The sequence below is a fragment of the Notolabrus celidotus genome, chromosome 13, assembly GCF_009762535.1.
Source record: "Notolabrus celidotus isolate fNotCel1 chromosome 13, fNotCel1.pri, whole genome shotgun sequence".
In the NCBI taxonomy this organism is placed as follows: Eukaryota; Metazoa; Chordata; class Actinopteri; order Labriformes; family Labridae; genus Notolabrus; species Notolabrus celidotus.
This window is the reverse complement of record NC_048284.1, coordinates 33,265,047-33,278,907: the sequence shown is the minus strand read 5'-3', so window position 1 is coordinate 33,278,907 and position 13,861 is coordinate 33,265,047. Positions and strand designations below refer to the sequence as shown.

The window sequence follows — 13,861 nt, the reverse complement described above, 5'->3', positions numbered from 1 at the left end:
ATTCTGGTAATCAGTCCATTTATTCCAGCGTTGATCATGAGTCTGTGCCTTAGTCCGCAGATAATGTGTCAGTTTTTCCATGGAATATATTTCTTCCACTAAGGCCAACCACTGTGCTGGACTTGGAGGATCACTTTTTAACCAGTTCCTTGAAACGGCCTTTTTTGCAGGCAAGAATCAAGATTTTAAAAAGGTAGATAGAGTGAAATGTTTTAAGGAGTTATTTATTTTAACTGTGATGATTATACAGTTAATGAAAACCCCAAGTTCAGTATCTCATAAAATTACTGTGACAAAGTGAAATATTATAAACTAATGACACACTGTAATCAGCTGAGGAACTGGAAACACCTGCAAAGGTTTCCTGAGCCTTTAAATGGTCTCTTAGTCCGGGTCAGTAGGAACACTATCATGGGGAAGACTGCTGACTCGTCCAGAAGACAGTCATGGACACCCTGCACAGGAAGCCACAGAAGGTTACTGCTAAAGAAGATGGCTGTTCACAGAGAGCTGTATCCAAGCATAGTACCAGAAAGTTGAGAGGAAGTGTGGCAGGAAAAGATACACAAGCAACAGGGATAACTGCAGCCTTCAGAGGACGGTCAAACAAAACCCATTCAAGAATCTGAGGGAAGTTCAAGCAGAGTAGACTGAGGCTGGAGTCAGAGCATCAAGAGCCACCACACACAGACGAGGAAAGAGACTACACCTATCACATTCTTCACATCAAGACACTCCTGAAGCAGAGACAACGTCAGAAGAGTCTGACCTGGGCTAATAAGAGCTGGACTGCTGCTCAGAGGTCTAAAGTCCACTTTAAGATGAAAGGTAGCATTTCATTTGTGAATCAAGGACCCAGAGTCTGGAGGAAGAGTGGAGAGCTACAGAACCCAAAGTGTTTGACAGCATTAAAGATCAAACATGAGAAATCATTTCTTGTGTTTTCTTATCATTCAGAGTCAACTACCAACAGAGGACTTCTCTTTCTGCAGAGAGCAGCTGTTCATCAGACTACCTTAGCATAAACAGCTGCTAAATACACAAGATGTTGATACATGTGATCATCAGGGATCAATACATTCATTTCTCCACTCTTCTATTTAATGATACATTAAACAAGTCTGAGTGAGGCCTGATGTTTTCACCAGAGAGAGGTCAAGAAGTTCAGTGAGCCAGGTTTCCATTGAGTCCTGCTCTTTATTAACAGACACTCATACTGCTGAGACAGACAGTTACATGATCAGATGAAGGGTGTGTAGTGTTTGTGTAGAAAGGAGGAGACTCTCCTTGCTACACAGAACACACACGCACTGAGGAACCAGACCACAACAACCCAAACCCAGGATACAGAGGTTCAGTGAAGGAGGTGCTGAAGGTGTGGAGGTGGATCAGAGAGTCAGAGGAGACTCTGTAGAAGGACAGAGTTCCACCAGGACAGTCCACATACACTGCTACTCTGTCAGAGACAGAGGACCAGGAGAGAGGGAGGACTGTTCTTATCTTATTGTGACGGACAGAGTAACCTTTATCGGAGCAGAGCAGACTCCAGGACTGATCATTATATCCAAACACACAGTCAGGACTGTCTCCTTTCCTGTTGATTCCTCTGTAACTCACTGATATATGAACCCATCCTTTCCACTCGACCTCCCAGTAACAGAGACCAGTCAGACCATCTCCACACAGCAGCTGAGGCCAGGAGTCAAATCTGTCTGGATGGTCAGGATATGACTGATCCTCTTCCTCGCATGTCACCTCCCTGTTGTCTTCAGACAGTCTGAGCTCTCTGTATGCTGTGTTTGAGTCCAGAGTGAGTTCACAGACATCTGATGGAGAGACAAAGACACAACACAGCAGCAGTTTATCATCAGACACACCTGAAGGCTTTATTCTTTGTTAGCTGACAGTCTGCTGTTTGGTCCTCATGAGTCAAACTGATTCCACACTTACACTTCTTCAGTCCAGGTTTTAACCACTGCTCTCCACCATGGTCCACCCTGGAGGAAGAAACACAGTCAGAGTGATGTTCAGTCCAACATGAGTCCTACCTAAGGTGTGCAAAACCAAAGTCAAGACCACAGCCCATGGAACTCCAAAAACATACCTGAGACCTGTGTCAGAGGTCTTTCTTTTATATTGAAATGTTAAATGCATCAGTGAATTTAGATGAATGTATAGTCTAAGAAAACATTTGTGTATTTTACTTTTCGTAAATTGTAGCCCAGTGTCCTTTTGTATTGTTTTCAGTTTTACTCAGGGTTCCCACTCTTTTCCAGAGATCATTTTTCAGGACATTTTCAGTGATGATCAAGCTGGTCTAAATTGAGTTCCTAATTTAGTTCCTAAATAGCCTAATATGTTCCTCTCAGTGGAAGTCTACATTGAAGTCATGCATTCTATGGCTATCCATGAAATCATCTCCTACATGCTTAAAAATGATGGCAAATTAATAGAACAATGCTGCCACAGATGTACAGCATGTTATTAGTGCAACCAAGTAACAATAATAATAATAAAGTTTATTTATAAAGCACTTATCAAAACAGACGTTACAAAGTGCTTAACATCATAAAAACCCACAATAAAGAGAACAAAGCAAGGGGGGGGGGGGGGTATATGGGCTAGCAAGACAATTTAAGCAGAGAAACCAAAAGAGAAACTACTAAAAGCAGTTAAAACAATAAAACAATTAAAATCAGTAAAACAATAAAACGATGAGTGAATAAAAAATAGAAAAAAATAAATGTAGCATCTTGGATAAAACAATATTAAAGGAAGGCCTTTCGATAAAAATGTGTTTTCAGCTATGATTTAAAAGAAGATACTGATGCAGCTTGCCTGAGATCCTCAGGCAGGTCGTTCCACAGTCGAGGAGCCTGCACAGTAAACGCTCGCTCACCCTTATACTTCAGCTTTGTAGTGGGAACTTCAAGGAGGTTCCTGCCTGAGGATCTGAGGCTGCGCCCGGGCTGGTAGGGTGACAGCAGATCACATATATATTCGGGGGCCAGGCCGTGAAGTGCTTTAAAAGTGATAAGTAAAACCTTAAAATCTATTCTAAAAGCAATGGGCAGCCAGTGTAGGGTCATTAAAACAGGAGTAATGTGCTCTCTCTTGTTGGTTCTAGTTAAAAGTCTTGCTGCTGAATTTTGTACCAGTTGTAATCTATTGAGAGATTTTTGTGTTACACCTGTACAATGATGGGCATCTCTCATCTCAGCTTTCTCTTTTCTCAAAAAATATAAAATGAGCTAAGAAAAAAACAAAAGAGCCAACAAAGGAATCTGGAAGCTGCCTTAGTGAAATAAATAAATAATAATAACAATCAGAGGATCAGTGCATTAATTGACTGAAATAGAACTGAATGACAAAAATGGCCACAAATGTTGAATGGGGATTTGTGTTTTTTTAACCTTGTCAGGTCACACACAGTCATGTTGGAATAATTTTCCAGGACATTTTACTTTTTCTCCCATTTTCCAGGTGTTTTCCAGTACTGGAAAACTGGTCAACTGTTTTCCAGGTTTTCCAGGATGCGTGGGAACCCTGTATACTTCTTATAGTTTACAAACATGCTCATCAACAGTCTGCATTTAAACTGGAACAAGATAGTAGCACTCAGACTCTCATGTTGTCTACTCAGGGAGTTTGGCTGGCTGTCTAATTTTGGTTAGAGTATACCATTATGAGGACATTACAGCTGATCATCAGAGATTATCAGTTTGTTGACATTTAGTGAGAGTCTGAGTCAGGCCCAATCACTGCTCTCAAAGAATTAAACAGAACAAGATATTTTTTAGTGAATGAGATGTTTTCTTCTGCACATTCAGTGTTTAAGTTCTTGTTGTCTGTTATACCTCAGTGTTTTCAGGCTGCAGAGTGGGTCCTCCAGTCCAGAAGACAAAAGATCCACTCCTGAGTCTCCTGGATGATTGTAACTCAGGTCCAGCTCTCTCAGGTGGGAGGGGTTGGACTTTAGAGCTGAGGCCAGAGAAGCACAGCCTTCCTCTGTGATCAGACATCCTGACAGCCTGGAGTTAGAAAATAAAGAATGCAGTAATTAAAAGTCTTTCGATTATTACTATTTTTAAAAACCTGAAGCATGATGAGCAGGAAACCTGACCTGAGAGTTTCCAGTTTACACTGAGGACTCTTGAGTCCAGCAGACAGCGTCTTCACTCCTGAGTCCTGCAGGTGGTTGTTACACAGGTCCAGCTCTCTCAGACTGGAGGACTGGGAGCTGAGAACTGAGGACAGAGCTTCACAGCTTCTCTCTGACAGGTTACATCCACTCAGCCTGAAGATGATGAGAACAAACAAAGGTTTCAGTTGTCATGAACAGAATGAATTCTATTTTAAATGTCTCACTCATGAACTCACACAGCTTTATTGGAGGCTTTGACCACTGGCAGCAGCCTCAGAAGAGCCTCCTCTGAAGCAGAGTATTTCTTCAGGTCAAACACGTCCAGATCTTTCTCTGATGACAGTAAGATGAAGACCAGAGCTGACCACTGAGCAGGAGACAGTTTCTCTGTGGAGAGACGTCCTGATCTCAGGGACTGTTGGATCTCCTCCACTAGAAAACGATCATTCAGTTCATTCAGACAGTGGAACAGGTTGATGCTTCTCTCTGCAGACAGATCCTCACTGATCCTCTTCTTGATGTACTGGACTGTTTCCTGATTGGTCTGTGAGCTACTTCCGGTCTGTGTCAGCAGACCTCTCAGGAGAGTCTGATTGGTCTGCAGTGAAAGACCCAGGAGGAAGCGCAGGAACAAGTCCAGGTGTCCGTTTGGACTCTGAAAGGCCTGGTACACTGCACTCTGATGGAGACGTCTCAGTTTAGGTTTGTCTCTAAAGATTTTAGACATCTGGGACGTTGGTTGTTCTTCTTCCATCAGGTTGAGTCCAGAGTTGGTGAAGGTCAGATGGACATGAAGAGCAGCCAGAAACTCCTGAATGCTCAGGTGGATGAAGCAGAACACCTTGTCCTGGTACAGTCCTCTCTCCTCTCTGAAGATCTGTGTGAACACTCCTGAGTACACTGCGGCTTCCTGGATCTTGATGCCACACTCTGTCAGGTCGGACTCATAGAAGATCAGGTTTCCTTTCTGCAGCTGATTAAAAGCCAGTTTTCCAAGAGACTCGATCATCTTCCTGCTCTTTTTATTCCAGAGTGTATCAGTCTCAGCTCCTCCATCGTACTTGATGCTCTTCAGTTTGGACTGGACCACCAGGAAGTGGATGTACATCTCAGTCAGGGTCCTGGGCAGCTCACCTCCCTCTCTGGTCTTCAGCACATCCTCCAGAACTGTAGCAGTGATCCAGCAGAAGACCGGGATGTGGCACATGATGTGGAGGCTTCGGGATGTCTTGATGTGGGAGATGATTCTGCTGGCCTGCTCCTGGTCTCTGAATCTCTTCCTGAAGTACTCCACCTTCTGAGGGTCAGTGAACCCTCTGACCTCTGTCACCATGTCAACACACTCAGGTGGGATCTGATTGGCTGCTGCAGGTCTTGTGGTGATCCAGAGACGAGCAGAGGGGAGCAGGTTCCCATTGATGAGGTTTGTCAGCAGCACATCCACTGAGGTGGACTTTGTAACATCGGTCAGGACCTGATTTTTGACGAAGTCAAGAGGAAGTCGACACTCATCCAAACCGTCAAAGATGAACACAACCTGGAACTCTTCAAACCTGCAGAGTCCTGCTTCTCTGGTCTGAGTAAAGAAGTGATGAACAAGTTCCACCAAGCTGAACTTTCTCTCTCTCAGCACATTCAGCTCTCTGAAAGTGAAGGGAAATGTGAACTGGATGTCCTGGTGGTCTTTGTCTTCAGCCCAGTCCAGAGTGAACTTCTGTGTTAAGACTGTTTTCCCAATGCCAGCCACTCCCTTTGTCAGCACTGCTCTGATTGGTTGATCTCTTCCAGTTGAGCCTTTAAAGATGTCTTCTTGTCTGATGGTGGTCTCTGGTCTGTGTGGTGTCCTGGATGCTGCTTCAATCTGTCTGACCTCATGTTCATCATTGACCTCTCCAGTCCCTCCCTCTGTGATGAAGAGCTCTGTGTAGATCTGGTTCAGAAGGGTTGGGTTTCCTGCTTTAGCGATCCCCTCAAACACACACTGGAACTTCTTCTTCAGGTGAGACTTCAGTTTACGTCTGCACTCTGCAGCAACAGTTCCTGAAAGAACAAAAGAGAAATGTGATGAATGATCTGAAGCTACAATCAGTCTGATGAATTTACACTTTCAGAAATCAGACATCAATTCTCCTTCTCTCTGAAATCTCTTCATCAGCTGTGAACACTTTCTCACAGCTCATAGATGTGATACAAATGTGTGCATCATATTAACAGCAGAGTTTGAAATGTAAACCTCTCCCATGTTGTCTCCATTTCCTCTCTCCATCATGTTAAATGTGTTCAAATCCTCTTACTGCTCTGCAGACAGTCAGCCAGCTCCTCCTGCTTCATTCTCCTCAGGAAGTGCAGAGTGATCTCCAGAAAGGCCTCTCTGCTCCTCCTCTGCTCTTCATCCTCATCATCCCTCTGACTCTCTAAGCATTCTGGGTAATCTGGACTCAGAGCTCTCTGGATCTCCTTCAGCTCGGTCTTTACAAAACTGATGATGTTCTCCTGGAGCAGCTGGAGCAGAACAAAACAGAACATCAGATCATCTGTGACAGACAGAGAGCCTGCTAGTCTGCAGAGTCCAGCTTGGAGACTGGATCATAATGCTGCTTCAGGACTTAGTCTATGGATGGTCCTGTCTTCTACAAATCAAGTTCCTATGAAATGAACTTCCTGTTGGAGAAATCTCCTGGTGTGCTTTCATCCAGAAAAAGTCTGCAGTGACTTTAGACCTGATGTGTTTATTAGAATGAAGCTGAAAGCAGCAGCTGTCATTAACATGAAGCAAAGTGTTTCTGTTGTTTAGACCTCAAACTGGACTCACTTTGTGAACTCTGCTGCCAAAGTCTGACAGCCAAATTCCACCAGGTCTGTGTCTGGTCCGTCTCTGATCCATCACAGCACCGGATCTGATAGGTTTCTATTCTAGTCTATGTGTTAACTTCCACTGGATCCTCTCCGTTGCGTGTCGACTGCATCTCTGATCCAGCATGCCAGAACGCAACGGATCAGATACACAAGACTTCTATTTTTGCCGGATGCCGGAGCATGACGCATCAATCTCAACAGAGCAGATGGAGCGAGACAGGAAGTCAGGTTTCACCAAAACAAAATGAAAACATCCGGTTAATTTTCAGAATAAAACACTCTGTGTTATCACCAGATCGTATTTCACTTAACTACAACAACAAACCAAAGTCATGATGAGTGGAGCCAGGCCTGGAGTCAACAGGTCTGAGGTTTTCAGAGGACCAGAAAGACAACATGGATGAGGAGAGGAGGAGGAGGAGAATCCTTGATTCAGTAATTACCGAGGAACACCTCAGTTACATGACCCCAGCTGTCCGGCGGTCCTACTCCGTGCTGCATTCCGAAAACACAACCTGTGGGTGTTGACGGACGAGGGAGCACGGAGCAGGACTGTAGCAGATCGGAGAGGGACCGGACACGGATCTGGTGGAAGTCCTGTGTGAGTCTGTTAGAGCAGCATGACCCCTGACCTCTGACTGTGTGCAGCTCATAAATGTAGGGATTCATTCAATCAGTCAAACACTGAGTGTGAAGAGAATTCAGGCAGAGAGGATGTTTGCAGTGTAATCAGTGGGGTGACCCCAAATACTAGAATATGGTAATCCCCTATGGTAGTTCAATTGTCCCCTGGTAATTAAAGGTGGACTATCCCATTTAGCGGGGCCTTTGGAGCCACGGCACGTCAACTGGCCTTAAAATCATTTTACACTTGAGGTCAAAATGATCAGCCCCCCAGGAATTCTGGAACATTTCCCTTAAATTCTGCCCAATGTTTGCATCATTGATAAAACTTGATATAAGCAAACATTCACCAGTGTTCTTTAGTAGCTTTGGTACATTTAAGAATGTAAAATACATTTTTAGGAAAACTTTATATCAAATATAGGGAAAAATGGGGTAGACAGAAACATTAGCCCCTATTTGAATTTTTGCTTTTAAAACACACCTGTGAAGTTAACTGGTTTCCTAACAACACCTGAGCATTCAAACAGCATTGAGATTTACTTCAGGGACTCCAAACAGAGCACTTGAACACGTTATTGAGAGAGACAACTCATACTCACCATGCCAAAAACAAAGGAAATCAGTCTTATATAAGGGGAAGGCTATACTGTCATGTCCAGGCGTTTTACAGTGTCTGGAACAGCTTTACGTTGCATCATTGCAGAGTACAAGGAGACAAACTCTGTTAGAAACAAACCTAGGCGTGGTAGAAAACACAAGATTTCAAGAACTTTGGGGATGAAAGTAGTCAAAGATGTCAACAAGAGGCCCATGACATCTGCCCTGATGATTGTTTCTGACCTGACCTCCATTGGAGTTGATTTTTGAAGGAACACAGTTGTGAGGGATCTTCATCATAGTGGGCTTCAGGACCATCATCCCAGAAGAACCCCTTTACTCAAAGAGCGGCACATCAGAGCCAGACTGAGGTTTGCCCGAGAACATTTGAAAGGTAAAGATGAATTTTGGAAGTCTGTCTTTTGATCTGATGGAACTTTTTGGGCATATGGATGTTGTTCATGTTTGGCCAAGAAAGGGAGAGTCCTTCAACCCTTAGAACACGGTCCTCAGAATTAAACGTGGTGGAGGGAGCATCTTACTGTGGGGCTGTTTTGCAGCCTCAGGCACAGGAAATCTTGTTCTGGTGCATGGCATCATGAAAAAAGAAAGTTATGTTGACATTTTGAGGGATCATATCAAGAACTCTGCTCTTAGTCTAGGCTTTGGTCGGCACTGAGTCTTCCAGCAAGACAATGATCCAAAGCTTACGTCAAAATTGGTCAAACAGTTCTTAAAGAACACCTGAACCAAGGTCCTGGAGTGGCCCGTACAGAGCCCAGATCTGCGGCGGGTGCTCAAAGTGAATGTCCATGCTCAGAAACCATGTATTTTGGACCAGCTGGAACAATTTACATTAGAAGAATGAGCCAAAAGACATGCCAACCTTGTAGAGAACTACTTGAAGAGGTTGTTGTCAGGTGTGGCTCAGAACGGGTGCACTAGTGACTACTTAGGGCCAGGGGGCTAATAATTATGGACGTGTGATTTTACCTTTTCTTGTTTTAATTCATGGCATCAATAAAATATCAAAGTCAAACATAATGAACATTTTGACTTTGTTATTTTGGAAACACATAAACTATAAACACTTGTTTTTAATGATCATTTTCATGGAGAAATCAAGGGTTTTATCTGATTTCACAAGGGGGGCTAATAATTTTGACCTCAAGTTTAGGTGCACACTGGCCCAAAATATCAACCAAAAAGTACTTAAAGGTGTGAAAACATTTTGTAAAAGTTAAACACAATCCCATAAAGGGGAAATCCAAGCTGTCAACTGCTTTTTTCATATCACTCGACAACAAGTAAAAAGGCCTTCCACTTAAAACAGGTAAGTAGCTTAGCTAGAAAAGGAGTAAACTATAAGAAAACTGTTTTTGTCAATCTCTTCTTATTCTTGATGTTAACACATTATATGACGTGAGGCCTTATAGGATATATTATTCTCTTTAGATACACCCCCAGCTTCAGATTAATGACAGCTCATCAAGTGGCACAACAGCTTCAAGATTAACTCAGCTGAAGCTCGACCTGAGGCTCCCACTCTCTGAGAAGAGGAAAAGAGATATCACCGACAAAATTGCAGAATTTGTTGCTCTTGACATGAGACCAGTAAATATTGTTGAAGGTGAAAGTTTTATAGAGTTAATGCGCAGACTAGAACCAGGGTACACTGTTCCCAAAAGAGAGACAGTAATGCATGCCATAAATGCAAAATACACAGCCACAAAGTCTGAGATTAAGATTAATCCTGAAAAGTGAAGCAGTAAGTTTTACATTTTACAGACATTTGGACCTCACTAGTGTTAAAAATGAGTTGTTCACGATAAATGTTCGTCAATGACTCATTTTTTCATGATGAAAATGAGACTATGACGAGCTTAAGTGCATCACTGATCATAAAAACTCTGACGATCATAGGTTTACTTTTCGTTGACGAGACGAAAACAGTGGCGGACCGTCAGACATTAAGAATCCATGTTTCCCCCGCTGTGGGTCTTTAAAGATAATGTGCTGCCACTAAGGCAGTTAATTTGGTTTTTATAACATGGGAATTCATTTTGCACTAATTAAAGTTAAAGAATATGTTAAAAGCTGCTAAAAGTTAAAAGTGCCTGTAAAAGAGGTTTATTTTGAAAGTTGGTCATTTGATGACGTCACATCCTGTCAGGTCTGTTTCTGTTAGGTCATTTCCTGTTAGCTTCTTTTCCTGGCTCATCAGAAAGCAAGGCAGACATGTGGAGCATGGTCTGAATGTTATCCGCCGCCATCTGCTCAAATTCATCATAGAGGCATTGCCGTAAGTTCATAAATGTGATGTTTAGGATGTTAAGAATATAAATAGTGATATATTGTTAAAAACGTTTAGGGATAAAAGGTGAAAAATAGAGATTATTTACATTTATTTAAAAGCTATTTTAAACATGCTAGCAGCTAATGTAGCTGGTACTCAAAGTGCATTGAGTGAAGTTAATTCATGTTTGAAGCCACTTAAAATGTAACATTAAGTTATATACAGTGCTTATTGTTTTGTATTGTTTTATTTACAGTTTTCACCAGCATGTCAGTGAAGGAACCCAAAGTAAACGGTCAATCTTGCTTCGACTCTCTCTTCATTGGCTCTGGTTTACCTTGGTGTTTAGTCAGAGTTTCAACACACTGCACGAGAACACTACAGATAAAGTGATGACTTCCTGTGACAGGCTGAGTTATTATCTGAGGGTTAGCAGTGTTAGCTTGGTCTCTACCTGCAGCAGGTGTGCTTTATGAACCAGCTCTCCTCACCTCCATGCATCTGTCTCATCTTCATTGAGGATTTTTACCCCCCGTGTGCGTCAGTGACAAAGACACAACCGGGGGACGTCTGTTTAATATTTGATGTTTGACTTTGTTGCCACCATTACTGTAAAAAGCTCCCGTCTACAGCTTGATTTAATCCAGTTTCGTGATACATCAGACATGTTTAGTAAGTTTTGATCAACTCCTCATCATCAAAGATGCAGATGCATTTCTGTCCAGTGCGCCTGTCACTGCAGGTACATTCAAGGACCATTGTAAATGTGCAATGCAGCCCTTGTATTTTGTGTTCATGGCATTTTTCTGTGAATCAAGAGATTCAAGATACAGTCACAGTGGACACATCAAGAATGTTTGCTTTTGACATTTTTAGCAGAGACAGGCTGAATTATTTCACTTAAGATATTACACAAACAAATGTGTTAGAGTGAAATGTTGACGATTTTAACACTTGGTATAACCCTGACACAAATGTCTGATCGACTACATGAATTATTTAAAGAGTGAAGATGTTTCGTCAAAAATCAAAGATTAAAATGTTTTGAGTTTCTGTCGACTAAAATTAGACTAAAACTATAAAGGACTGAAAAGACTAAAATGTGACTAAAACTAACAGGCATTTACGTCTTAAGACTAAGACTAAATCTAAAATAGCCGCCAAAATTAACACTAGACCTCACTTCAAATGGAAGCATGTCTGACAGTTACGACACACTTCATTTTTGAAGAGTCGCGGTTGGAGACTTGAGTGCTTGAAACGAAAAGGATGGAGGAAAGTCACACAGCAGACCACATTTTACAAACTCTGAGAGACATCATGTCTGATTGGGACATTCCAGGTGCTAAAGTAGTGGCTGATATTCACAACAACACAACTAACATGGTTGCATGCACAAATCAGATGGCACAGGACCCTGCATGGGGAGACGTAGAGGCGGTCCGTTGCGCTGGATCCCGTGTGCCGCACTGTTGCAGCAGCCCGGCGCGTTGTGTCTCACTTCAAGAAAAGCGTCAAGGCCGCTCTCTGTTGAAGAAAAACAGAGAGAGCAGAACGTGGCTGAGCATAAGCTAATGCAAGATGTCACAACTCGCCTGATAGAGCAGAGAGTGCCTGTTTCAGCTGTGCTGATGGACTGTAATGTCAGCAAACGGTCTGACTGAGATTTGGAGCTCTTTTGCCACCTGCAAAAGTTCTTTGACGACTCCGCCATTGTTAGCCTCAACCCCAATGGGGACAGGGAGTACAGAGAGCTGACGCAGGATTTTGCAGTCTGGTGCCAGAGAAACCACCTCCAGCTCAACGCAGGAAAGACCAAAGAGCTGGCGGTGGATTTCAGAAGACACAAGCTCCCTTCTCCCACACCAGTGAACATCCAGGGAATGGACATAGAGATTGCGAAATCTAACAAGTACCTGGGTGTTCACCTGAACAACAAACTGGACTGGTCAGACAACTGCAACGCTCTCTACAAGAAGGGACAAGACTCTTTCTGCTCAGGAGACTCAGGTCTTTTGGTGTGGAGGGGGCTCTTCTGAAGTCCTTCTTTGACTCTGTGGTGGCATCAGCCATCTTCTTTGGAGTAGTCTGCTGGGGAAGTAGCATCTCTGCTGCTGACAGGAAGAAGCTGAACAGACTGGTGAAGAAGGCCAGCTCTGTCCTGGGCTGCCCACTGGACCCTGTGGAGGTGGTGGCTGACAGGAGGATGATAGCAAAGCTATCTTCTCTGATGGACAACATGTCACACCCCCTCCAGGAGACCATAACAACACTAAGAAGCTTGTTCAGTGACGGACTTCTTCACCCGCGGTGTCTCACGGAGAGATACTGCCACTGGCGACTGGCCAATAGGGGCGCTAGGGCGCCGCCCCACCACCCACCACAAGACATTTAAAAAAAAAAATATATATATATATATATTAAATAATAAAATAATATTCTGAACTGTATGTATATATATTTTAAAATGAGCAAGATTAATATTGTATAGTTAAATAATTATTAGTAAAGCTGTTTCGTTCATCTGTGTTGTCTGATTGGTGACGTATGTTCCCCATGGGTTTTCCCCATGGACTGGTTTTCTCCGGTTTTCCCCCGGGGCGCAGAAATCTTTGTCCATAGACTCTGGTTAAAAGTTGTACATGCGCAGTAGCTCCTCTTCAATACAAGAGATAGGACCATGTCGGGGCGCACCTTCCCTGCGCCCCGACATGAATGCAGCTTGATTTACATACCACCACCCTCCTGTCATGGGGCTGACGTCATAGCCGTCTGTCATCAAGCGCGGCTGATTGACTGGTCGAGCCGTGGGAGTTGGAGACGATCGGACAGAGACGCAAAATGGAGGGAGAGAAAGTAAATAACTCAGTGAAGTCACTCAAAACATCACCTTTAGAGAGGAGAACGTACCAGGAGAAGCTCCACGTGAAAGAGCGTGGACCTGATCAGCCCAACATCAACATTAATCATCAGTCCAAAGACAGAGGGAGACAACACACCCGGTCTTTTTCCAGGACTTGGTTTAGCAACAAGGCTAACTACATGCAGTGATGCTAATGCGTTAGTCTGCTTTCCCTGCCTCCTTTTCCAAACATCAGGATCTGACCCAGCATGGATTAAGACAGGTATTACTGATTTAAAGAACTTTTCAAAAAAGTTAAACTGGCAGGAATAGTAATGCTATTATTTGACAGATTATTTGTTAACAAGCATTATACACAGTGTAACAGCGCCCTCTGCTGGCGAGCATGTAATATCATTACTACACACACATTAATTGGTGATTCATGAATAATATCTACACCTCTTTAAATAAGTACTGAGACAATGATTAGCTTACA

At 43.1% G+C, this 13,861-nt stretch overlaps 1 protein-coding gene across 1 annotated transcript; it reads right to left on the bottom strand.

Moving 5' to 3' along the window:
- Window positions 1-1,177: 1,177 nt before the first annotated feature.
- On the bottom strand, window positions 1,178-6,640 carry LOC117824130 (NLR family CARD domain-containing protein 3-like; the record flags this gene model as incomplete). Its single annotated transcript, XM_034699524.1, has 6 exons — window positions 1,178-1,826; window positions 1,951-1,997; window positions 3,858-4,031; window positions 4,124-4,297; window positions 4,381-6,184; window positions 6,439-6,640. Coding segments are annotated over 6 exons (2,937 nt in total), but the record flags the coding sequence as incomplete, so codon positions are not given.
- Window positions 6,641-13,861: the final 7,221 nt, after the last annotated feature.